General features: G+C 45.5%; 1 protein-coding gene across 3 annotated transcripts; it reads right to left on the reverse strand.

Moving 5' to 3' along the window:
- Window positions 1-24: 24 nt before the first annotated feature.
- On the reverse strand, window positions 25-27,561 carry bcl11bb (BCL11 transcription factor B b; the record flags this gene model as incomplete). Of its 3 annotated transcripts, none has more annotated exons than XM_084001102.1 (3): window positions 25-2,159; window positions 19,230-19,610; window positions 27,498-27,561. In XM_084001102.1, the coding sequence occupies 3 exons, from the start codon at window positions 27,559-27,561 to the stop codon at window positions 97-99; spliced, it is 2,508 nt and encodes an 835-aa protein (XP_083857228.1). In that variant the 3' UTR covers window positions 25-96. The 3 variants fall into 3 exon arrangements, with proteins under 3 accessions (XP_083857228.1, XP_083857227.1, XP_083857226.1); XM_084001101.1 differs by having other exon boundaries at window positions 19,230-19,613; XM_084001100.1 differs by having other exon boundaries at window positions 19,230-19,616.

The following is a 27,561-nucleotide window of genomic DNA, read 5'->3' on the forward strand; positions in this document are numbered from 1 at the left end:
TTGTGTGTGCGTATATGAATGTATGTATGTGTGTGTATGAGTGAGTGTTTGCTTGTGTACACCGTAGGTTGTACTGTATATGTAATTGTCGGTGGCTTAACCTCTGTCCGCCTGCTCCAGTTTGACCTCACTGGCCATCAAATGTTCGCCATGCCACTTCTTCATGTGTTTCTCCAGTGTGCTGTAGACACTGAAGGGCATGTGGCAGATGTCGCAGCGGTACACCTCTTTCCCAAACTGCCCGTGGGTCTTCATGTGGCGCGTCAGCTTGGAGCTCTGGGCGCAGGCGTAGCTGCACAGGTCACACTTGTAGGGCCGTTCCCCCGTGTGGCTGCGTCGGTGCACCGTCAAGTTGCTGCAGTTCTTGAACACCTTGCCGCAGTACTCGCAGGTGTCGTTCCTCTTATCCTTGGAGCTCGGGGGCCTCCCCGGCCCCGGCCCCCGCATGAGGTGAGGGGTGCTGCTGCCGCTGCGGCCCGAGGCGCTCCCCCCTTCCATCAGCTCGCCGGGCGGGGTGGAGAAGCGGAGGCTACCGGTCTCTGAGGAGGAGTGCTCGGAGGAGGTGGCGAACGGCGACTGGCGAGAATCTGTGAATCCCAGGAAAGGTTCTCTGATGAAGTGGCGTGAAGCAGCGTAACCAGCCAGGAGCTGAGAGTAGACGTTCTCCGGGGAGATAAGGGGTATGGCTGGGGGAAGTTCCAGCTGTTCCTTCTCAATCTTGATTCTCTTGTTGTTGGAGGGGTTGGGGCTGGTGATGGGGGTGGGTCGACGCTGGAAGAGCCCAGGGAAGGAGTCTGCTTCAGATACACTAATTCTGCCATTCATCACAGGCCTCTGCTCCTCCTGCTCATTTCGCTCTCTGTCATGCTCCCTCTCGTTCTCTCTGTCTGCTTCGCCCCTCTCTCCGCCGTCTCCATTAGGTTGTCTCTCCAGGCTTCTCTTACTAGGGTTTAGTCTAAGGTGATTGTCCATGTGGTTGTACGGGTGCATGATGCCCACCCCTCCACTGTCATTTACTCGATCCCTGCCCAGGGGCTTGTCCTCTGGAGACTGTCTTGGGCCATTCTCTCTATTCGGGGGGCGAAACTCCTGCGAGTCTTCGCTTAAGTTGGAGTCGGGCCGACTTCCATTTCTCAGTTCTTCCTCCTCCTCCTCTTCCTCCTCTTCTTCCTCCTCCTCTTCCTCTTCCTCCTCCTCATTGTCCATCCCCATTCCTCTAGGGTCGCCCTCTCTACTCTTTTCTTCTCCCTCCCCTCCCTCTCCTCTGTTTCCCTGCTCTGGGGAGCCACTCATGGACCCAGACTTGTTGTGCATATGTGTCTTCATGTGCCTTTTAAGCTTGCTGGCCTGGGAACAGGCGTGGTCACATAGATGACACTTGTACGGCCTCTCTCCGGTGTGACTGCGCCTGTGGACGATCAGGTTGCTTTGAAACTTGAAAATCTTTCCACAGAACTCACAGGATTTGGATTTCCCCGGGGCCTGGTTCTGACCCTGGGCGTCTGGAGGGCTGGCGGAACCGTGTCCCCCCTGAGAGGGGGGCGGCTGCGGGGTAAAGGAGAGAAATGGCGGGGGCTTGGCGCCAGGCTGAAAAAGCGTAGGACTCAGCAGGCGGTGCATGGGTGGCACACGGTTGGGCGAGAGGGGGGGCGTGGGCCCTCCGTTATTGGTGGTGTTGCCTGCCAGTTCTCTCAGACGTCGGGAGAAGTCCATGGAAGGAGGCTCCATGGGGGTCATCCGCATCACCCTCTCAAAGGCACTGGGGTGCTGGGACAGCAGCCCCAACTCCTCTGGGCCTAGCCGCTCTAGGGGGGGTCTTGGGGGAGGAGGAGGGCTGAGAAAGGGCGGCGTTGCAGGCAGCCGGGTCTCCATGTACCCTGGAGGAGGGGGGTGTTCCCTGAGCAGGGGCGCAGCCATGCGGAGGAGGTGGAATGGGTTGTTGGCGTCGCCGAGGAAAGTGGGGAGAGGGGAACGGGGGAGGGCGTCAGCACCCGGGGGCGGGGGCAGAGCCATGCGGGGAGTGAGGGAGCAGTTGACTGGGTGGTTGTCCAGGTAGATGCGGATGCCGTGAGTGTGCTGGGCATGTTGAAGCAGGAACCAGGCGCTGGTGAAGGTCTGCTTACAGGTAGTGCAGATGTAGCTGGATGGCTCATCTTTATCTGTGGGGCCAAGAGAGATAATAAATCATTAATGTTGTACAAAGAGAATCCAAATCAAATATGCACAGAAAAACATTTTATTCAACATTTTAGACCAGCACATTAGTTCACAGTGCCTGCCTGTTTATTAACAACCTGTGCGCATAGATGTGGAGTTATGTTTTGGAAAATTAATTGTACAGTTATATTAGCTTTCTGTGTGTGTCTGCGTATGAGGGTCTTCTATGGGCTTTGTCTGTGTGCGTATGAAATTTTGAGTGTGTGTCTACAGGCTAATGCAGATGGCAGGTACTGCCCTAAGGCCATGACACATTATGCTAATTCTAATGTCAGCTAGGCTTTAATACACAGATCCATCTCGTCTACTCTGTCATTTCCATATGGAGAAAGAGGAGGCAGCCGTGGAAAAAAAAAAAAATACACACACTCCATTGGGGAAAAAAGGAAATATGGTAGAGGGGGGACGGGGGGATGGAGGGAGGGAGGGAGAGATGTGGCATTAGAGAGAAAGAGAGACACACAAAGGGGAGAGGCAGGCGAGGTGATGGAGACGATGTGTAAACAGTAAAGACCCCTCCGGTCTTAACACAGCATCCACATTAAATAAAGCTCTACGTCACTGGTGTAATAACAAGTACAGTAAAGTGATCTGTTGTGGCTGCACACACACACACACACACATAAACTGTACGTCACTCACTGACAAATTGCCCCTTTAAATGGCGTGACTTAATAACGCCAAATGAATCTATCAGTCACTGTAGCATGGCGCTGTCAGCCCGCCTGCGACTCATATAAAGAGCCGGGGTTGGGATTCATCTAATTCAACACAGGCTAGCACTGAAGAGGCATTTCCACAGTCTTGTGTTTGCTTGCAACGCATCTGCATCTACTTTATCATCAGCAGCTACCGCAAGCAGAGAGTCAAGTTGGTACGGTGGTCCCAAAGCTTGGAGCCCGGAGGGAGAAAGCAAAGACGGAGGAGTTACTCCTGCCCAAAGTCTTACGTGATCAAGAAGAGAGCCCTTAAGATGGCTGACTGTCTCAAAGCCACCCATTGTCATGGAATGTAAAACACACATGCAGACACTGATACATCCACAGCAGTGTTTTCTTTTCACTTTTCTTCTCTCTCTCTCTCTCCTGCAAGCAAGCACACCTCGCTACACTCAGAAATTCACTCACACGCGCGCGCACACACTTGTACCGTGCAGAGCAGATGAGCGAAAGCTGATGTTGGATCAGTGTCTAGTACAGGAAGCTGATTTGGCGGTGTGATTGGTTTGGCTTTCCCCAGGGGAGACGGGGTCAGAAAAAGTTAATGAGGGGCTCATTTACTGATTCTGTCTGTTTTTCTCTGCTATTAGTGGGGCTCTGGTTCAGCCGTCACTCTCTCTGTTTGTGTGGGGTGGGACACGACCTGACTCCAGCTACTAAACGTGTGTGTGTATATGAGCGTGCGTGAATGTGTGTGCGGACACGTATCTGAACGTAATTTCCGAGCGTGTGTGTGTGTGTGTGTGTGTGGATGTGTGGGGCGAGTGGCGGGCTGCCTGCCCGTGTTTAGTTTGGCTGGGCTTCACACGACCGCTTGGCAGCAAAGAGCTGGACAGCTTAACAGCTTGGATGGGGAGAAGAGAGCGAGAGAGGGACGGGAGGAGGAGGAGGAGAGAGGGTAAGAAGAGAGGTGGAGGGACTTTAAGGGCCAGGCGTGCACGGTACACACGCACATACACACACATACACTCTGACACACACACACACAGAGGCTATTTACATGCCCCAAGGGACTGAGAGGGGTCTATAGACTGGGGAGCTGTATAATCCCATCAACACACGGGAATCGATATGAAGTGAAGATGTGAGATTGGGAGACGGACTGATGATCTCGCTAAATTCATCAAATTGTGTTTTCTTTTCTTTCTTTTTTTTCTTCTCCTACTTCTTCTGTACTGTGGTCTGCGCACATGGCCTCATCAATACTACAAGCTTCCCAATCAGATACCCCCACCCCCACAAACCCCTCCACCCCCACTCCACCGCCGCTACAGCAACAACAACACATTTGCATCTTGTCATATCTTACACAGCCGAGCCATATGCTGTTAAAGGAAGCGTGGCAGCTAATAGAGTGGCAGCTGATGGCTACTGCCTAATGACGGCATAAGACAAATTTTATCAACTTCCCAAACAAGCAAGCGAGAGGGGGGAGGGGAGGGGAGGGGAGGAAAACAGAGGGAGGAAAAAAAAGGAAAATAAAAGTGACTGGAATAACAAATCAGATAGATAGATAGATAGATAGATAGATAGATAGATAGATAGATAGATAGATAGATAGATAGATAGATAGATAGATAGATAGATAGATAGATAGATAGATAGATAGATAGATAGATAGATAGATAGATAGATAGATAGATAGATAGATAGATAACGAAACGTGAAAGTTGTAAATCCTCCCTTTAGAAATGTGATGTGATACAATGATGCTACCTCCATGTTTCCTTATGACTATGGCACACATGAATGTATACACTGCACTTAGGTTCGCAGACATCCTCATTCCATTCACTCCTTTGACTCACACACACAAGCCGGGAGAGTGTGAGTATTTGTCGCCGCTCAGTGCTCCAGCCAATAAAAGCCTTCATTAAAGAATGGCGGTGGGCCGTGTCATGCTTCAGTTTGTGGTAATTACAGTCGTCTGCCTGACACGCAGGCAGGGACCCCTCCACCGCTGACCGCCAAGGTCAACTACCAGTTAGAACAGTTACATTCTCCTCTCCACGCAATCACTGATGCTGGACCTAATCGCCCAATTTACTCTGGCACACCATATGCACACAGACACACATGTGCTGACACACACACACACACTGTTCCAGTGAATATGTGAGATGAGAGGTTAAATGAAATGGAGTCGCAGCAGGGTTCTGTGATATGCTGCTGCATTACTCAGTGAATTGCGCTGCTTTTGGTCATTTTGAGAGCGGTACAGCTTGTAAATGCTGCTGTGTGATGGGATTCGCCTCGAAAAACAAACAAACAAACTCACTATCAGTTATCTATCTGCCCACGTGTCCAGACTTTTCCATGAAACACAGAAACGATACAAACCTGAGAGCTGCAGCGTAGTGGGGGCAACTCTTGTCTTGCCCTGCGCAGCAAAACGAGGGCTAAGGGCCAGGAGGCCTGGAGGAAGTTATTAAAACATTGGCACATGCGTGGAGCTGAGGTGGGCCAGTAATAATGCTCTCCTTCTCTCCTGGGTTGGTTTTTTTACTAAACCACCGGGCCAATTAACCCAGTCTTCAGGGACTAAGATCTGAGCTTTACATCAGATTTTATTCTTTCCAGATTGCCTTTTATAGCCATTATTTTTCCTTAAAAGTACAAACAAAATGCCAGTGAATGAAGGGGAGCCATGGTATTGACTGTTCGCATATGGCCAGTGTAGAAAAGTTGGTGTGAGCTTGGCAGGGCTGCAGTAGACACCAGGCGTATGGTGCAGACATGTGGATTTGTGTTTAATTTAGGAATTCACATATGCCATCCCTCCAGCGTGAGTCTGATTTACAGTTCGGAGCATGAGCTCCTTCCATTTATATTACACTTACATTTCAGGGCCTTTATCAGATGCTGTAATCCAGAGGGACTTATAATAAGACCACAGAAGAATAACAAAAATCCACAAGCTCAGCCTTCGACAAGATGGGCAAACTGCAGCTTCGCAGCTGACAGCAAGCAGTGAGTGGATGGTAATGAAGGCTCACTGATGCCAAATTTACTCTCACAAAGCTCAGGGAAAAAAAGTCTTAATTGAAAATAAGTAGAATCTGAACGCTGGCCCACCAACTTCTCCACTGTACCACAGTCAGACTGAAGGATATTACATCCAGGGAGCAAAGTTTGGAGTGTGTAAAATAATGGTGCGTTAGTGTCGAAGCAGAAGACAGTGCAGGTTGTGGTTGTTAACAAGGAGATGAGTTTGGGAAGCAGAGGATATGCTACTGTAGATGTCACATGTGTGAGTCTGTGTGTGTGTGACTGCTGTATATGTGTGTGTGTGTGTGTGTGTGCACTGCAGCATTCCTGGGGTTCAGGTTCGCTGTACTGCTCCGACATTCCATCAAGGGCGACAGAACACCACGGCGACAGATTTGCATACAGAACAAAGCCGCCCGCAGGCTAGGCCACTGGGACAGAAACCTGCCCCTGCAGCCCCTCCTCTCCGCGCACGCACACACACACACACACACTCATTCTCGCCGTCGCCGCGCATGTGCCCGCGCCATGCAGCCCCGGCCCTGAGAGTACGCGTGTGTGCACCTGTCAGGGGTTAGCTGACACCTCTGCTGCTGGCAAAGCAGCTCCTCATTAGCATGGCTGTGATCTAGGGGTCCCCAGGGGTCCCAGCCTCCTCTCCTCACCCGCTGCCCCCCCACCCCCCCTCTACACCTCTGCTCCTCTCCTCCTCCTCACATCTCCCATCCATCCCTACTACTCCTCCTCCTCCTCCTTCTTCTTCCGTGCTCCGCTCCCCTCTGCTCTGATGGCTTGTTTGTCATGAAGGGGGCTAATCAGGAGACACACGGGGGCCACGCAGATCGACCACATATGTCTCTGTGTGTGTGTGTTAGTGTGTGTGTGTGTGTGTCTCACAGGGAGTAGGGACCTTGGACGGTAAACTACGGCCACGGCGAGCAACAGCAGCAGCTGACTGTCACACATATGTGGTGAAAGAAAGAAAGAAAGAGGGAGATGGAGAGACAGAAAGAAGGAGAGAGACTGTGGAGGGTGGCAGTAGCAGGCAGGGGGTAAGGCTCTCACACAGTGTGACTGGCTCCATGCTAACTCAAACCAGCTTTGGCCTGCTAACCATATACATCTGTGTGTGTGTGTGTGTGTGTGTGTGTGTGTGTGTGTGTGTGTGTGTGTGTGTGTGTGTGTGTGTGTGTGTGTGTGTGTGTGTGTGTGTGTGTGTGTGTGTGTGTGTGTGTGTGTGTGTGTGTGTCTGCAGCCAATATGACCAGCTGAAATGCCTGACAGCCCAAGAGAGGATTTAAAGAAACAGTGCTCCTTAATGTGTTTGCTGAAAAGTGCACGAGGCTGAAAGCGACGCACAAAATGTTTTCTCTTTCACTTCCTACGACTATGTTTATCCCCCTCACCCCCCCACCCCCACCCTGTCTCCTCTCTTTCCCATCTACACACTAAGCACCTGTACTAGGTATCTGTGAACTCCACCCTGACCCTCATGCCTCCTGGGATGCGGGTCAAATGAACAATAAAAGGGATCAGGTATCTCCAACAACTTGATCACAGGCACGCACACACAAACACACACACACACACACACACACTGAGCAAGTCCAGCTGTACAACAATGCATGAGTGGAAGAGGCTCTCATGTAGCACGAAGCGAGGGAGCACGTTACCGCCATGAGGCGAGTTATCCCAGTTAGGGCACAGGGGACGCGCTGTGAAAAATAACTGGAAAGACCTCACTGTCAGTTAAGAGCTACGACTTTTGGCTGAGCTTCTAGGACAAAGAGGGAGAAAGAGGGAGGGGGGAGAGGGAAGGATAGAGGGAGGGAGAAGAAGGGAGTGATACAGACAAAAAAAAAAAAAGATAGAGGGAGAATGAAAAGAAAAAGGGAGCTCCATAAAGTGCATTAGCTAAGCTCTCTGTGGCATTTCTCTAAGCCTGACTCATCGCCATCAGCTCCTAACTGGTCCCAGTGCCTGTATGCCTGTGTGCTCAAGTGTGTGTGTGTGTGTGTGTGTGCATTTTGGGGGTATGTGCACGCTCTTGTGGGGTCTGCTGTCTATCATGTGACGCTGACAAATGGATGACACTCAGTCGTGCTTGTGGTTGTGAGAAGATGTAAGGGAGAGGAGCAAGATGGTGGAGAGGATGAAAGTAGGAGGGGGGGGGGCAGTGGGAGAGAGGGAAAATCAGAAAAAGAAGAAGGACAGACAATGAAAGAAAGGAGGGAAAGAGAAGAAAATCACAGGGAGCATGATAGAGGAGGAAAATGCGTGCTTTGTTTTTCTTTATCACCTGCATTTCCATTTTCAATAACAGTACAAGCACTTTAATCTCTCATTCCATCACCTACCCATTTCACCATGACACAGCAGGGAAAACAAACCACATGAAATGAAAAAAAAGGATGCAATGGCGCCATTACTAAGGGCGCAAGCATGCTGAATTAAAGGAAAAATCTACCACTGATAAACAGACTAAATAGTGAGGGGAATATGTTAGGGAAAAAATGGCCCCAATGATGCAACAGATGAACAAAATGAAAGGCTAAATGTTTGGATAGGTGATGGCATCAAAAGACAAAAAGTCGAGCTGCTTTGACAGTGAAATGGAGACTGACTTTGTGGACTCGCACAATGTTTGTTCGAGGTTTTACATCCAAATGAGCTCCAGTTATACCCCTGAGGGACTCTCACTTTGTCCAGAAAGTCAATTTCCTATTCACTGGCACTGAATAGGAAATTGACTTTGACATATGAGTGACATGCGAATTCTGTTTTGTGGGTTTATTAAATTTTTCATTGGATCAATCATTTTATACAAACAGTGCGTGAAATGTATTGTGTTGGGGGTTGTTGTTTTTTTTAAAGAAAAATGAAAATGTGTCTGTGTATTTTTTCATCCTTGACGAATTAAATTAAACAAAAGCAAAGCGTTACGCACAGGGATACGCCGCTCATCTCTGGCTCTGATAAGCACGTGTCCCTCTGCAAATTCCTCCAAGGCTGCACCCTCTGCAGTGACATGTCAGACTTTATATACCGTGTGAATTAACCCTGTGTATGTGTGTGTCAGAGTGCGACAAAAAAAGAAATATATATAGTGCTTTGGTGTCTCTGTTTGTGATGTAGCCGACAGTGTATGTCTATAAGGCAGAGTGCATGTAGTGTATGCATGTGTTTGCGTCCATATGCCCCATGCTCAGTGTGTGTATCTCGGTCTACCATTCTGTGACGGGGTGCTATATTATTTCAGCAGTAGTAATGGTCCCCAGCTGGCTCCTGCCCATTGGAGCCAAGCAGCCAGTCCCACTTAACTAGCAGCCCACAGGAAAATACCACCGTGGCCCTGAATGCAGCACACAAGCCCTTCCAACCCAATCAGCCTGCTATAAAACTTGCCCCTCACATGCTTCAGAAATGGCAGAGAAAGAGAGCAAGAGGGAGAGAGAGAGAGAAAGCCATGAACATTCATGAGCTATTTCACCATTACTCCACAATTTCTCTAGTTTAATATTTAATTCTGGCTATTTGAGGTTGTGAGAGGATACAGTGCTTTTTCCTCATGCTCCAACACAAAGCGGAGGCTGTGAGGCAGGAGAGAGAGCGCGAGGCGTGTTGCATCATTTGACACCATTTTGCAAGCTATCTAATTAGTGTTAGCTTACAAAACTGAAGCAACAAAAGGGGAGAGTGTTAAAAATATAAATGGACCAGAGATGCTCCGCTCTCTTTATTTAACTGCTCTACTAGATCTGTTGAAAAAAAACCAGTGTAAAGACGACGAAGACTGTGGTTATGTGAGGAGTTATACCAGCCGCAGAGCAGTGACTTCCTGGAGTTTTGTCCCATTATTTTTTACACATTTTGTAAAGATTAACCAAACATGATATAATGTATTAATTAGTGAGCTTTAGGGGTGCTGATAGGCCACCTTTGCAGAGAGTCAGGCTAGCTCCAAGCCCTGTTTCCAATCTTTGTGCTAAGCTAAGCTGCCGGCTATAGCTGCAGTTGCAGTTTCCAGCCGTGAGAATCGTTACGATCTCTTGGCAAGAAATCAAAGGAGCATGTTTGATAAAATGTCAAACTTTGACTCATGTCATCTGAGGGCTAAATGTCAATTCCCAGCTTGTTGTAATGTCTATGTTAAATGTGAGGTCCTTAAACTTTTTAAAGGCGATTTAAGAAACGAAGCAGGTCAAATTCTTTAACTGTCTCTATCCACTGATTACGTACAAATGAGTGAACCCATGCAGTTGGATGTACAAAAGATAACCACCTTTAGCCTTCATGTGTTGTAATATGACACTGCCCCTTTGTCTTTCTGATCTTCCTGCTGATCTGTCTTGTCAGTAGGTTTTATGATACTATGAAGGCCAGCGGCATAACTTGATTAGCAATGCAACGGACATGTCTCCAGGTGAATTCTGTTCTCTTTCATTGGTCCCAAAACATGCACAGGTGTGTCAGACCATTTCTTGGCAAGCACCTCACCTCAAATGCTCCACACACACACACACACACACACACACACACACACACACACACACACACACACACACACATGCTCACGCACCCCCTACACACATATCAATGTAGGCATGTACCTATAGGTTCATCTCTCAACACACACACCCAAGACATATTTATGAAGTGAGTGTGTGAGTTTGGCCCCAGGCCTCTGCCTGTGGGTTCTGTGTGGCCTCTCTTTCTCTCTCTCTCTCTCTCTCTCACCATCTCTGTCTCTCTCGTTCTCTTTCTCTCTTTTTCTCTCTCTCTCTCACCATCTCTGTCTCTCTCGTTCTCTTTCTCTCTTTTTCTCTCTCTGTCTTTCTGGCTGTTATCACGCTGATACATTTCCTGCTTCTGGCACGGCTCCTGCATAGCTTATGGTTAAAGAAACCTTTCATCTATCCAGTGCCTTTAGGACACACACACACATATACACACACTCACACTCACACCAACACATATACAAGAGCTGGTACGGGCCAGCGCTGCCCCGCCAGACCACAGGCCCAGACAAGCTCCGCTGGCACCAATCACCCTGATAACATCTTAGGCTTTATTTCATTTTGGCTTGCTCTGTTCTGCTCTGGGAAAGACAGACACAGAGAAGAGGGCTTTCTGGAAAAAGTATGAATTACGCCAGTACAGAGGGAGAACGTAGCCCCTTAACCTTGAGCAGTTAACTCCCCTGTCTGCAATGCCATCTATGGACATGACAGTGCAAGTCCTCTTTCATCCAAGAAACAGACGAGAGCAGATGTTTCTTCTTTTTACTTGTCGATGGCAGTACAGGTTTTACGAGGTAAAGTGAATGTAAAAAGTAACATCAGTTAATAAAAAAACACATTTATAATGAATAAAGCCTGGTGGAAAACTGCAAGTGTCCTCTCATTTAAAAGGATCTGTCCACTCGAAATATTGAAAATACAGCCATGCAAATAGTAAAGGATTTAATAGTCCAGGTTTTCTTGAACTATAGATTTCTGCAGCGCTCACAGCATTGAAAAAATATATTTGAATTTCTCAACATCACTGGGTGTCTCCACATAAAGATGCTCTGGACAATGCACAGATGTCCCCATAGACAGTTCTCACTGGAAGTTTCTACCAAAAAACAACAACAACAAAAAAAACGGCTACACAAGCTGTTGTCTGTTTGTTCTCTGCTTCTTTATTATTATTAACAGGGACACTGCAACAAGAAGGAGAGGTTGCTATTATTAATCTTGCACTTGTTGTGTTTTTTTTAATCTATTAATCTTGTTACTGTGAACACCACAAATGAAATTCCCAGATTCTCAGACATGGATATCAGAAAACCAAAAGCCAAATTTAAGCCAAATTTATTTGCATGACAGAAAATGTTTTCCCCCTAATTATGTGCAATTCTTAACCGTTTGATTTAAATTTGTCACTTTTCCTTTTTTTTTCTTCCTTTTTTTGGTACTTCAAACAATAAATAGGTAGAGTGGACGTTACCATGATAGTGTGTATGACGGCTGCTGAGACCATGTTGTTTGTAAACTAGATATTGTTCCTGTTTTACCTCTGATTTATAGTTAAGTGACAAACCAACATAAAAGCAGCTTGTGTTTGTCATGTGTTTGTCTGTGTCTAGTGTTCTCCCTCTCTCTTGGAGTAATTGCTCAAGACAAATAAGTGGATGAAATAAGGGGAATCGTAAGTGTACCATGAAAGGCTTTCAATATCTCTTGTGGTGAAGCAGCCTGTAAAAGGAAAAATACGGCCATAAACGCTGTCTCCTCATTTTCTTCTCCCACAATCCCACCCAATCAGAGCAGGAAGCTAATAAGATAAGAGGAAAGGAACAACAACAGTGTAGCAAGTATGATTACCCTTGTCTGACTGGCTAACAAGCGCCATCTCTTTTCCTTTTCACAATTTCTAATGGTAGCCCCTTCCCCTCCTCAAAGGCAAACACGCAGTACTTTCAATAGAAAAACGGGAGTGAACGCCCTGGTCAAAAAATCTTTCCATTTACCCCTGAAAGGGGCGTATTATCTGTTATACACTAATGTGTGAGAGACTGCACAAAAGCTCAACACACACATCTCCATGAGGATTTTTTATCTGCATCTGTCCTGAGGAGTATTTTCCGGAGCAGGAGAAAGGTGTACAAGTCGCTCAGCAGGTTCTGGTTTAGGGTCGCGAGTGCACGTGTTCTTGACACATTAGAAGTTCCGAATAAAAGTTGTTCAATCCCTCTGCACTGATGAGAGCACATCTGTTATCAAACGTCCCCAACAGCGAGGAGAAGCCAGAGGTAGCTCAAATAACGACAGTGCGGCAGTCAAATTACCTTGATTATAGCTATTTATGCAAAGAGCATAAACACATTCACAGATTCCCACTGACACAAGACAACTTATGGTCCATGGCAACGAGACCATGAAGTTCACATCAGCACTTCGCTCAAAGCGCCACACACAAAAAGCAGCATGTTTGTGTTGAATACCAGAGCGCCATCATCACTCTCCATGCGTAGCAGGGACGGGGTGTGAGGTTTCTAATGCCTCTTAAGTAAGGCTGTTAAGGAGCAAAGAGTCCACACATCTGGAAGACACAGTCAGTCGGCACATGCTGAAAGTTAGCGGTGGCGCTCGCAGTCCAAATTAGTGGCGAGTTTTATTCCCCCGCTGTGGTAGGAAAATATCAAATCTGCTGCCATATGAGTGCCATAAAGCTGACTGTGGAGCGTTTGATGCCTTCATGTGGGAGCCTTTAAGCTGTGTGTGTATGTGCGTGTGTCTGTGAGTGCATGAGTGTGTTCGGTGGGAGATGCAGGCCTTAATGTGAGATGGGAGTCATTGTATGCATTCCTGCATGCACATATGTTTCGTGTGTGTGTGCTTGTGTAGCTCTTATCTGTGTGTTTACTCCAGCGTGCATGTTTTGTTTTGGGTTTTTTTTCTGCCTAAAATGTGTGAACGTATATTTCTGACGGTGTGTACATGTATGTATCGTGCGTGTCAGGTGGCAGTGGCCGTGTGCATGTACAGCTGTGGCATTTAAGCAGCTCCCTTATAGACCTAGTAGTTGACCCTGCTGGGTAGAGCAGGCAGACAGACACAAGCAGAGTCAGACAGCCCCTGGGGTGGTCCTGTCTGAGGTGCAATGTTATGGGCCAACAACACTAGGGGCCCATACACAGGCAAGAATATGTATACTGTAATTGTATGCACACACACACACACACACACACACACACACACACACACACACACACACACACACATACACACACATACACACACAGAGCTGTGCTCATACAAAGACATATAACCGGGGAGCTAATCACTGCAAGAGGGAATTATTTAATTATTTCACCTTATTTTTTAAGCTCATGCAAAAAGCTTTTCCTTTGTCTTGTGGTTCCACAGGATTAGAGTTACTGCTCATGAGCAAATCTTAGGAAAGAATGCAAAACACATTCCTTACTATTTCATTAATTTGTTAGAAGTGAAACATTAAAGTTTATTGTAATAATTACACTGACAGATAAACACATTTCTGTGCGGTAAGTCATTCCCTTTTTTTTTTTTTTTGTTTCAGTCAGTTCCTGTCCACAAGTGGCTGTGCAGTGATTATACTGCAGTTGTTTATGTGGAACAACTCACATGCAGCTTTCTGCACAATGACATGTAGTTATATACATGCTGATGCACAAAGACAAAATGGGAACAAATTTCTTGGGCATACAGTACAGTGCACTTCAAATTTCTGAAAGCACTGGGGTGGGAAAATAGCCGTGGACTTTCACACCCTAATTCACTAGTTGTATCTTTTTTTTCTTATGTAATTTTTTTTATACATTGCATAATAATTACTTTTCAAAAACAAAGCCAGCCAGATTTATGTGTTAAAGTACTGCAGAAAAAAGCAGTAAGATCTAAACTTCTACAAGAACCCTCCTTTATTCTATTCCCCAGCAATTGTTAATAAAGTCTTGTAATCTATAATGTTGAATGTATGGAACATATGGTCAAGGCCTCCAAAAATACCTCTAATATCACCACATCTTTTTTCTCACTTTTTTTCCCACTGTTGCAGCTCAGAGGGTGAAAAAAGAAACACACACAAGAAGGAGATACTGCATCACGAGTGTGTGTTCGTTTTACCCAATGGGGATAGGAATCTACTCCTCTTTTTTTTCTCCCCACAGAGGAATAAGGAAATATTTGCCACTCCAAGAAATTGGGAAACACATATAAACACACACACACACACACAAATGAGAAAATGAAAATAGACACACATGCCTAAAAGCAGACACAAGATAAATTCCTTGGCAAGCGTTCAAAACACTCATGTAAGAACACACAAACACACACAGACTGCACCAGAAATGCATGAACACACAGGAGACACACTTACAGGCACACATACGCGGAACCGAGTGTACACACACACACACACACACTCACACACACACACACACACCACCTACACAACTGCCACCATGTAACCCCTAATCACAACCCCAGAGCTTGGACATCAAATGAAGCAAGTTTTGAAAAAAAATCATCAGGAGTAATTAACGCATTTTCATATGCAAATGTGATTAATGCAAAACTACAAAGTCATTATGCAAATTGACTTTTCCTTGAGCCTCTGTACAAATATTCGCAGCTCAAATCAGGGATCAGTCTCGCCATCTTTCTTTTTTTATCTCTACCCCTCTCCCTCTCCCTCTATCTCTCTCTCTCTTGGAGTAGAGATAATACGTAAGTAGCATGTGAAGTTATTTCTAAACTCACGCAGTGTGTGTGTTTTCATGCGATGGGCCGGGGCTATGGCATTACGCCGCCTGCCTACTGATTACTGGCTGCTTGGCACTGGAGCGAGACAGGGAAGCCGGCGTACAGGGGAAGGTATGAATATGCAAAAGCCTGATTGCTTTTCATGATTAAAGCCTATTTAATATGGAAATGAGAGCAAGCCAGGTGATTAAAGGAGCATTGGGTGGTGGGGCAAAAAAAAAAGGAGGGGTGGAGGAGGTGTGGGGGACAAGAGGAGAGGAGAAGACACCTTCAAATCCACACCGGTGGAGAGGAGAGGTGTGGAAACTCTGGTGTTGCATGTATTTAGTGGGAGCAGCAATGAAACAAGTGTCAAACACTGCAGGTTTGACCTCGTTGGACACAAAGGTCGTTGTTGCTTTTGATTCATTTTGCACGTTGCATCGCAGGTTATCATCCAGGAAGTGCTATTACTCATTTAAGGTAAAAAAAAAATCCCTCGTTGCCTATTAGCACAAGAACAAGTACTGATTTTTTCACTTCAAAAGGTTCCTGTGCACTTTAACACGCTTTCACACCCATCAGATTGTTGTGCATGTAGGTGTGACAGTTCCAGAGTAGCGGGTATCTCTCTCTCGTCATAAATCCAGAGACTCTTTGTTTCAGTTACGAACAGCAGTACTGGTATCACATCAGGCTTTGTGAGTTGCAACCCACCTCTGAAAAAAACAACAACGACCAAGCAGGACCGAGGCTTCAGCCTAATATAGTGATATGACTGTGCTGCCCGCAAAAAAACATGACAGCAAAGAGATCACAAGTGGACGGCGAGAAAAACAGAGCGAGCTGTTTGAGGATGTCGCTGTCGTTCACATCGTCTCATGAAATATTTACTGTGTGATCTCTATACACAGTGTTTGTGAGTGAGAAAGGGAGAGACAGACGGAGAGAGAGAGAAAGAGAGAGAGGTTGTCATGATGTGACTTGGCCCTTATGTACTGGATGTCTCAAAGTGCTCCGAGGGGGCCCGGCAGCCGTCCTGGGAGGAGTTCAAAGCAGGGCCAGGGTCGTCTTAGCATGGAAACGCTCCCCTAGCGACAACCTCTCACTTGCCTGATGACACGCATCATTCTTCACAGACACCACACACAAACATATACACAAATTCACACACACACATATTAAAATACTCTTACAAAGCCCGCGCATACACACACACACACAGACAGAGTGCATGCATCAGCAAGAGAAACTCGAGGGAAAAAAAAAAAAAAAAAAAACGGGCACAGTAGGGCCATTTTTCATCTACGCCATGTGTACGGAAGAATGCGTGTGCGCCTGCATGTGTGTGTGTGTGTTTGTGTGAGCGTGTTTGCACCTTTTGGGGTTGAATCTGCTAGCCTTGCAGCATGTTTGCATTTTAAGCAAGCAGGCTGACAGACAAAGAGGCCAGACAGGATGTTATAAAACACAACCAGGTGAAAAAAAAACACACAATCCAGGAGATGAGAGGGTTAAGGGTTATGCATACAGCACAGGCACTTCATGTACGCTACACTACATTCCTGTTCTTATGTCTGTGTAGGTTTGATACATGTTGTCATTTTTTTTTGTGCTGCAACTATTTGTTTGTGGCTTTGGCTGCAAAGTTGTCAGCACTACAGCACAAGTGAGAAAATGTGAAGACATTTCCTTATGTGTGTGTGTGTGTGTGTGTGTGTGTGTCTGGGTGAGTGTGTGCTGCTAACACATTGGACTTAATTAGTGGACTAATAATGTAATCTAATTTGGTTGAAACTTGAGACTGCCTTGAGTGGCATCTAATGTGTTGAACAAAGCTCTCTCCTCTCTTTCATTTGGGGCTTGGAGTGCTTTCATGTCCTGCTCTCTTAGTGATAAGACTGTCTGTCTGTGTGAGTGACTAACTGACTGCTGCTGCTGCTCGTACACGCCGCCTCTCTCGCTACCTCTGCATAAATGTTTTCCCTCTGACCACCTACCAGACAGCATGCCATGTAAAAACCAGTCTCTCCCATTGCACGAGCTTCCAAATGAGTTCCATGTTTGTATGTCCCTGCTGCTAAAGGCCGTTTAACTTTAACTGAAAAATTCAACAACTGATAAAAACCACATTACTGTCTACAGTGCAACGTTGCCAAATCGATTGTTAATTAATTACTACTTTCACAAGGAAGATGTTTTCTTCTGAAAAAAAAACGACGTCTGTGCTCTGTAAAATATTGCCCCGGCTTTTTATTTCCTGAAATTAGCAGTGACAACCAAAAATGTGCTGTCACATATTGTTTGTGATCTGCTTCAGTAATAAAAAAATAAATAAAAAAATAAAATGAAAAAAAAAAAGTTCCCACTGCAAAAGTTGGTGACCACACACAGCTGCCGGCCACACACAGGAACTGTGCATATGGGCTGATTTCTGCAGCGATGACAAAACATGTCTACAGCAGCTTTGATTGTGAAATGAACAAAATGTGTGAATGCATAATCTGTCTTTCCCAAGGCTTTTTTTTTTTTTTTGTATTAAATGTTTTTGCAATATCTCACAGACCTGCTAAATCTTAAAGAACCCTACACTAAAAACTGGGTGGATGTGTGACATACCAAACTAAATTAAAACTTTCTTCTAATACACGACTATAAGGAAAACTTAAAGCCCCTCTCGAGCGTTTTTTGGCGTTTTTACATTTTGGGGGGTGACGGAATGTGATCCACAAAATATCGTCACTCACTCAAGGGATTTAAATGCAATAAACAAAAGCCTGCACCTGCTCCGAACATGATGAATCAAGAGCCTGTTGTCATGGCATCTACATGAAGTCTACATTCACACCTTTTACATTGACTCTCCGGCGTCTACCAACCAGTATAACCACTCAGTTTATCTGATTGTGAGTAAGACCTCATTTAGCCTAATTAAAATGGCGATACGTCACTCACACGGATGAGTCTATCTATGTCTGTACTATTTCATAACTTTTAATTTGACCCTCAGGCCCTATTATCTGTGAAAATGACACATGTACAACTTAATATAGAAGTTTCCCCTTTACAATCTACATTCATGGAATCCCAGTTTAACAGGCAGTGTGTGGTGTTCACCAGTCTGTGTGTTAATCGTTTCATCTGCTTCTATGTGATTGGAGCATGGTAACTTTTACAACACAGTTGTCTCTCTTCTCTAACCGAGTCCCTCTCAGTCTGCTGGAGCCTGTGTAATCCTGGATAGCCTTTCCAGCTCTTGGGTGTGATGGTGACTGTCTCCTCTGATAACTTTGAACTGGTTTCCCTGCAGCGCTGGCAGTCTACAACCCCCCCCTCCCCACCCTCCACCCCCAACACCACCCCCACCCCCCTCAGCCAGATGAACGGCCTTGCTGCTTTATTAATCCTCTTCTCCTCACCACGCACACAGATGAATTTTAATCAGCTTTCTTAACCTCTTTTTTTTTATATGCTGCTGAATTTCTTTACAAACGCTCAGATGTGCTCTCACATGAGCAAAAAAAAAAAAAAAAGCCCACAAACACACACACACACACACACACACTGGGGGCGGCTCCTCTATCACCTTCTTCCTCGCCTTTCACAATTGGTTTCAGCTGAAGAAGTCCTTCAGGCCTGCCAGTGTGTGTGTGTGTGTGTGTGTGTGTGTACGTGTACGTGCGTGTTCGTGTGCATGTGTGCACGCACGTGTGTGATGTTTTACTTAGAATGAAGCAGAAAAGACACACAGTGCAGCTCTCACTCACTCTAATGAAATCATCCCAGGCTACATTAATCCCTCCTGAAGGCCACTGTCAAAATAACAAGCAGCTGGGATTCTTTAAAGAGAGCTATCTGTCTTGGACAGGTAAGAGATGTGTGTGTGTGACTGTCTGCATGTGTGTCACTCCATGTTGTTGCATCTACATGTGTGTGTATCTACGGTGTATACTGACAAGTGTGTTTACAATTGAGCTGCTGCTTATTGCTTCTTGTAATTGCAACCTGCTACAGTGTGTTCCCGGCTCCGTACCTCCTCTCTCCTGTTTGGGGCAGATTCCCTTGGCCGGCGTCAGCCTCCTGTGCTCATCCTCCTCTCCCCCGGGGGTCACCTGGATGCCCACCTCCACTGGGATGGCCCCTCTAACCAGCTCTAGTGACCTGGCCCTGGGAGAGATGGGAATCCCCGTGATCCCGCCGCTCTCCCCGGGCTTGGAGAAGGGCCCCAGAGCGCTCCTGGGGCCCCGGCACAGACGGCGCTTGTGCTCGATGAAGACCAGGATATCGCCCAGAGGGAAGTTGGTCTGGCACTGGCCGCAGGTCAGCAGATCGTGCTCCCCAGGTCCCGCCCTCCTAGGGCTGGGGGTGGATGGTTCTGGAGATGTAGATCCCGCCCCTGAATCATGATTGGCCTCTGCTGCTGCAGAGAGAGGAAGAGGAGGGTAAAAGATGTTAAATCAATGCTGTTGTGTGTGTGTGTTTTTTTTTCTAAAGAGAACAAGAAGAAAGAGAGTGAGAGAGAAAAAAATACACAGTGAGGTTTAGTTATTCCTGATGACATTACCTGATAAAAGCCATTTCTCCCTACCACACGAGATGATCATTACGTTCACAACTGTGTCACTTTCATGGCATAAAACAGCGCCGCTGTGAACCTGCTTCGCCTAGACAAACACCTGCGCAGCTTATCCGTGAGAGATCTGCGTGGGTGGGACCCAGCACATAAACTGTATGTATACGAATGTGTGTCTGTATGTGTGTGTGTGTGTGTGTGTGTATCTGCCTGTGTGTTTGTGTGTGTGTGGCCAGGAAGCTATTCATCTCACAGTGCAGGCTGGGTTTCCGGTGAGAGCCCTCGCTGCACTGAGCTGTCATAGCTAGACGGCTGCCTTCACCACGTGGGAGCCCCAGCTTGTGCAGAACAAAGTGTAGCATAGCGGAGGCCACATCCACCAGAATGTGTGTGTGTGTCTTCATGTTTGTGTGTGTGTGTCACAGAATAAGACAGAGAAAAGAAAAACGAGAGGGATAAAAAAAAAAAAACAGTAAGATGTCTGAGTGTGTGTGTGTGTGTGCGTGCGTGTGTGTGTGTGCATGAATGGAGCAGCACACAGGTGAGTTCGAACACTGTATTCTCCACAGACAGAAAATCTATAAAGCCAAACCCGGGGTCCTGTTAAGAGAGTAAATCTCATTCTTCACAGATCTGACACGGTCATTAATAACCATTACACATTCTTCCCTCCCTCCTCCCCTATGGCAGAGACTGACTCCCTCAGCTTAACGTAAATCCCTCATGGACAACCTCCATTTTTTTTTAACACTACCCTGATGTACCAGTATGAAAATGTGTCCTCTTCTTAAAAAGCCCGGAGGAAACCTGAAGCTCCAGAGACTTAAGGGGTGTGTGTGTGAGCGGGTACCCAGAGAGAGATGTTTATACCTGGGAGAGAGGCGTAGCAGCGCCTGCCTGTCTCTGCTGCTCCTCTCCTTCTAGCACCTGCACCCCCCACCCCCCACCCACACCCACCCGCCCCCTTTCTCTTTGCCTCTCTTCTCTCTCTCTTTCTTTCTCCAAACATGACACCCTAATAATTGCAAAGATTAGACAAAGAGGGTGTGTGCTGTGTTTTCTGTGCGCCTGTGTCTCGGTGTGTAGTTATCAGAGCTGCAGATCCTAAACTCTCTTATCTCCCATCTCAAACTGTCAGGAAGGCGTTGCTGCTCTAAACTCCCGATCGTCAACCGTTAAACTTGGGGCAGAGTTCCGGCTTGATATTACAGCACATTTTCACCAAATATGATTTTTCAAATACATCTTTGCGACAGTGGATCGCCCCTCCCACCTTCTCTCCTACCCTCCTACCCAACCACCCACACGTATACACTCTCACACACACACATGTTCCAGTCCACTCACTTCGCCCTGGAGTGATGATCCGATGCCAAATATCTTTTCTCTAAATGGCGATGGGTTGCTGGATGCCTGCCAAATAATTTCCATCTCATAATCTTTGGCGGCAAGGAAGGAACACAAACACATATTTACCTACAGTTCACAGCTTGTGACCGCAATTCACATGAAGCAACGTTCCCCCAGTGCTCGCACGAGCCGTGTCGACCGTGCGCGTACACGCATATGTGCATATTTGCAATGCATATAAGTGGGACAATGCAGAAGATGTATGTGCTAACAACATGGCGTGCTCCCATTTCTGACGGTGAAAGCAAGACAGGTGGCATGAGACCCAGATCCTCATTCATGGAACATGAGAAAGAGACAACATCAAGTCAATGAGCTGACAGACACCTGGGCATTTGAACTTGACTTTCTCCCTGTCAGAGGCAGAGATAAGTAGAATAGGGCCTGTTTGCTAACCTATGGATGAGTAACATGGCCTGGGGGCAGAAAGCAGTAAATTAGCAGGCGTTGGCAATGCTACCATGCCACTGGAATATCAGTTGGACAGCTTCTAAAAACCGCACCCCTCTCTGAAACCCGCTCACTCATCTGTCCCGAGGCTCACCTGTGTGAGAAAAACACATGTGTGCAAGAAGGAACCAAGCGTGGAATGCTTGCAGGGGAAAAAAAAAAAAAAAATCAAGTGTGGACACAAACACACTGAAATGGAAACATACACAAAAAAAAAAGAATAACACTCTAATGTAGCCTATCATGGTGACAGACAGTGTCTAATTCCTCTGTATAAACTCCTATGTGAGAGGGACATGCTTGATAGGTAAGGGAGCATAGCAGACACACTGTCAAACATGCCATCGTTGAGAAGGCGTGATGATAGCAATGAACCCAGCTGTCTGAGGCGATACCACACCTACTTTATTTCTCTCTCTTGGTCTCCCTTCTGTCTTGCTCTCACCACACACTCACACACATATGCAGAGCTATATTCACCCAATGACAGTCCTGCTACTCTGCCTTATCAAGTGTGAGTTAAGTCAGGCAGCCTTAGAGCACCCCCTATCAGTTTGATGAGGAGAGAGTCAGTTAGTCACTCCACTGCTGCTGCTGCTGCTGCCTGCTGCCTGCTGCCGCTGCACACTGCCACTGCACAATGTGTACCAGATGGGAGACACAGCTGAAGACAATGGGCCTCTTTCACCAATATTTCCATTTATAGAAAAGGCAGAAAAATATTCTGACGCATGGCCAGAAAGTACTTAATGAAGAAGCAGTGTTGTCAAAGGCGAGGAATTGTTTGATTTGCGGATAAGATTTTTTTTTTTTTTTAAGTAAAATAGTTTGCCATACAGTTCGTGTCAGATTGTAATTTAGCTGTCACTACTGTTATGTGATACAGTCAGTGTGATGTCCTCGTCAGTGTTTTCCACAGCAGGGGCCAGGTAGAACAAGCTTGGTGGGTAAAAAATGCCAAAGTGTATATGTCCTTTGACATTAATTGCTCCAATAATTCTCTCAGTAATACCTAATTATTATGTCTGACCTTACTCCTATATCTCAGTGATGACTCTTTTTGTTGTTTCATTGTGCCTGAGGTGGAAGTGAAGGCAAAGAAAAATTTACAACACGGTTTGACAAGTTCTGCTTTGCTCTGAGTTGAATAAGAGTCGGAGAAAATGTAATTTTGCAGGATGCGAAACATTTGTTTCTATTTAATGATATGTTGTGATGTGATGAGATTCTTCTAAGAGGCATAACCGAAAACCATGAAACTAGTTTCTGTTGAAGTTCTGACCTTACACAACATTTTAATAGCAGCTGCTCTCTCTTTTCTGTGCTGGTTAACGGCAGAGTAAGGCCAGGGGCGCTCATATGACAGTCGACACTGTATGGGTTCAGACCTGTCTCTCTTTCTTTGTTTTCCCCTTCAATCTGCTGAGCAAAAAACATGCACACACACACACACACACACACACACACAGAGTCACACATGTGTAAACCCCACAGGGAAAGACGGGTAAAATTCACGCTGTCATTGAAAATAAATGACACCAGCAACGTTGCAGATGGTTGCAATCAAAAATTCAAACAACAAGCGGCCTCGCTTAGCCTATCCCTTTTTTCTCGGCTGCGATTGCCAAGGAAAGCTGCAACAGTGTGCGTTGTGTAAGGCCAAGCCTGTGTGTTTCATTATCTTATCACCATTTAATCTGCAGCAGTCTCATTTCTTATCATAAATCTTAGATTATCAGGCTGAAAGTGAGCAAAATACGGCTCTGCAGCTGACTGTGACCTGTCACTAAATCGCTACAAATGACTTGTCAGCTATGAGGCATGACATTCGCTGGTGTAAATCAAATTTGCCAAACAATTTTAGAGATATAATAACAATAGCAAACGAAGCTTTATAGCGCTGCAAAATTGATTAAATGTGTTCAATAATATAGGAAGAAAATCTGAGAACAGACTGCGACGCCTCATGGTACATCATAAATCGCTCACCAATCATCTCCTGTGAGATTATCATCCGCTTACCACAACGTGTGTGAATATTTACTGTGGTGTTGCAGCGCGTACGGTGGGTTTCTCTCTAGCATTTGACAGCCATATGGTGCAAATAAAGACGAAAACATTAACTGTTTCACAAGTAGCATGCCAATTCTGAGAATAAACAGTGATCACGAGGCGTTTCCATGGCTGGATCCAGAAAACAATTCCCAGTAATAATGCTGATATTAGATTGCAAAAAATTACCGGGTTTCAGAGCAAGCGAGGCCTGTGACGCTAAACACAACTCTTTCCATGTTAATGTGTGAGTAATTCGTGAGGATATTCCTATGAAAGGTCTCTCTTTGTCATGGATGTGACTCCAAGTTGAATCATTGACTCAAAAAGCTTCAAAACGCCCGGAAGGGATCCTTGCCTTTTTTTTTTCCCTGTGAGGATCTTAATTAAACAAAGGACGATCTGTAAACAGAAGGTCAATTTCTCACAGAAAAGCTTTTAACATGTGATTTGTTGAACATGTACAGTTTGCACGCAGTTCACACAGCAATGTTTGTGCAGTTTTACAGTCTATTCTAAGTCTGTCTGTATATGTGTGTGTGTGTGAGTGGATCTGCTGTCCTTGGCGCATACTTGTGCATTGCATGCATTCATGGCAGTTTACACTCACTTACGTCCGTCCCTCTTGATGTCTGGCCTGGCAAGTAGATTTCCAGTAAAAGGACTAAGCGCCTGTCCAGAAATATGCTGATATTCAGGTTCTCTGCACTCCCAAGTAGAGCATGACCTATAGGCACAGGGCTGCAGGGCATAGGGCTGCTGCGTTCAGTTACACTGAATAACCCCTCATCTGACATTTGGTTGATATATGTTGGCACCCTGCAGAAACCTCATATTATTACTAATGTGAGGAGCTGCCTCCTGACTGGTCTTGACAGCTGAAATGCTGTACAACCATGAGACCGAGGCGGCCGAGGTGATATTAAAAAATATTTGTTTTAAAGGAAACAAATCCACTTTTAATCAGTTTCTGCAACGTTGTCGACCTGTGCATATGCAGAGCCCTCATTATATGTTGACTCAATAAAATTACAGTTTGGTTTTTCCTTCAGATCCTCCAGCCTGAGGTGTGATCCTGGTCTTGTCCTGACCCACCCAGCTTAGGGAAACAGCCCAGAGCAACATGCAGACTGCAGGCAGCGGATGACAGGTACATTAAACGCTTTCCATCCATCAAAGGTTGAGCTGCGGTATCAATATGAAGATGTCCTGTGTGTATGGTAAACATAAGTGCTTTGTGCAAATACAAGTACATCTTTGCATATACTCGCTCACAGATACATATTGGTTTATGCAGAGGAGATATATTTGGAATCAAATAATAAGGATTTTTTTCAGGTGTCTGTTTAAAGTCCAGTTTTTGTTTCGCATTTAATAACCTCGGTGGCTTTACAACAACACACACGCAAAAAAAAAAAAATACCTGCAAGTCCTGTCCTTCCTTACTTTTGCACTTGTGTCACTCAGGTCATTATCGTTCCTTGTTGAGGCCACAGTTCAACAAGCAGTGTATCATGTGAGAGAACAGGTAGGACCAGATTCAGGCCCTCCAGATGGCCCAGCTTTACAGCATCCTACTGTACATGTCCTAATAGCCACTTTAGCACCACACTGACTTCTGCAGTATCGATCAGAGGATCAAAGCCCTGCCAGCATCTGCAAATGTCTTAACTTTCCTCATTGTTTGACACTCTCAAGTCTCTGCAGACAGGTCAGCGGTGATTAAGAGGATCTGGAACTCGTCATTAAAAGCTTTAGGCAAGAACAGATGCATCCTGGAGGCATCTGAATGCAGCTTCAGCTCAAAGGGGGAGATTAAGAAATTTAAAGCTAATTTGTGACAACTAATTATGATTCTAATTATGCAAGTATCTACCATTCAGCACCACAGGTACAGTGCGAGGAATATGCTGAGTACACAGCAGGTGCTGTAAGGTTGCGTGTTACTAATATGCTGCTGAGATGTCAAACAAAGTGACCCATGACTGGAAGGAGGGGAGGCAAATATTTAACTGTTAGTCCAAATTTGTACAAGTGCCCTAAGGACAAATGAAAATATGAAAAACGTTGCAATTATTCGTCATAATTCTTGCAGCTAAATGTTAAACACACGCACACGCCTGAGGTGAAACTGAAGTAAGTGGTGGGAATTTTGCACAGTCGAAAATGCATTGCGGGGGATCAAGTCGGTGTCCATCTTCATTAAGTGACAGACAGTGACAGTGACAGCACAGAAAAAGAACGAGTCAGATCAACAGTCAAGCTGGATCGATATATGTCATCTGCCTAAAATCTGCTGAGGGTGCACCATACTTTCTCAATTAGAAAACAAAACCAGTGGTAGGAGGAAACATTTAGATTTCAGGTTGCTCTTTTGCGATTGAAATTACCGTAATTATTTGGACTGAGTGGAGTGATGTGACAGCAGGAAAGTGAGTGGAGTCACAGAGACAGAGGCGAAGTGAATGGGAGAAATGATTAGTCTAAATGCTAAATGTGTCGGGTGGGACGGAATGCGCACAAGCTTTTTCAGCACAAAACAGACTGGCCAAAGATTACATCATGAACTTCTGCAATGAATTACCCAGATTAGGCCTCTATGAAATTGGATTTAGGCAAAGCAGAGCGCTGGGAGATGAAGGTTAGATTGATATAATCGATTAGAAATTGGATTATGTGACTTTTTAATCATATGCTCCAAAATAAAATAAAAAAAATCCAGCCTCAGATTTAATCTGTGCAATTTAATCACATTTTTTGGTCGCAGCTCTGAGAGCATCAAACGAGTTCTGACCCTGCGTTTGAAATATCGCATTAATTTGACTTGAGATTGTTCTTCACTTCTGTGTGATGTTTTCTTGCAAGTTGGACTTATTTCCGTGCACGGTTTGATTTTTGGTATGTTCTTAAAATGTTATCTGGAAGCACAGAGAGGCCTGTGTGTATCAAGAGAAATAAATTAAGTGTGTGTATGAGAGAGAGAGAAAGAGAGGGGGGAGAGAGAGATAGAGTGTGTGTGTGTGTGTGTGTATAGTCTATGTGTGTGTGTGTGTGTGTGTGTTTGACAGAACGAGCAGAGATACGAGAGAAAGTCATAGGGTTATTATTTGAAATAAAAAAAAATGCAACTAAAACCGACACAGGTCACCGCGTGGAAAAGTCACCGAATAAATAACTGCATTTAAAAATCTGTGAAATGTTGCACAAAGTAGACACAAATGCAAACAGTAGCACATGTTGCAATATGCTGGGGAAAAAATGCTTAATTGTGTTGTGATGAAATGTTGGATTACACACTCACACACGCGTAACGCACGTGCGTGCACATTGAATCACACACAAACACACACACTCACACACACACACACACACACACACACACTCACACACTCACACACACTTTGCCTGACAGTCCCACTGTTGTTGTTATTAGATCATCTCTCGTGGTGTAAAGTCAAGAAGCTGCAAAGGACGCTTTTGAAATATTCCACAATTGTCTGAATAAATTTAAATTAAAAGTGTAAAAACCATCGTGTGTTCAAACGAACCACCTGGATGTTTTCCACTTTATCTCATGGTGAATTTATTTTCACAGATCAGAGTTATTGCCGGTAATTAGCTCCTTTGTTTGGCGCTTTTTCAATCATTAAAAACAAAGCATGGGTACGATATCAATCCTTTTCGCAATAAATACTTTGGATTAAAAAAAAAACTGCCGAAAATTAGAGAATGAATAATAACTATAAAGTATAAATCATTAAAAGCGGTGAAGTTAATTATATGTGAAGAGAAAAGACTTGAAAGAATTGAACTCACCTTGTATTGTCTCCCTGTGCGTCAACGATAAGTGCTGCGGGTTCACCTGCTTGCGGCGGGACAT

The sequence above is a fragment of the Trachurus trachurus genome (genome assembly GCF_905171665.1).
Source record: "Trachurus trachurus genome assembly, chromosome: 24".
Classification (NCBI taxonomy): domain Eukaryota; kingdom Metazoa; phylum Chordata; class Actinopteri; order Carangiformes; family Carangidae; genus Trachurus; species Trachurus trachurus.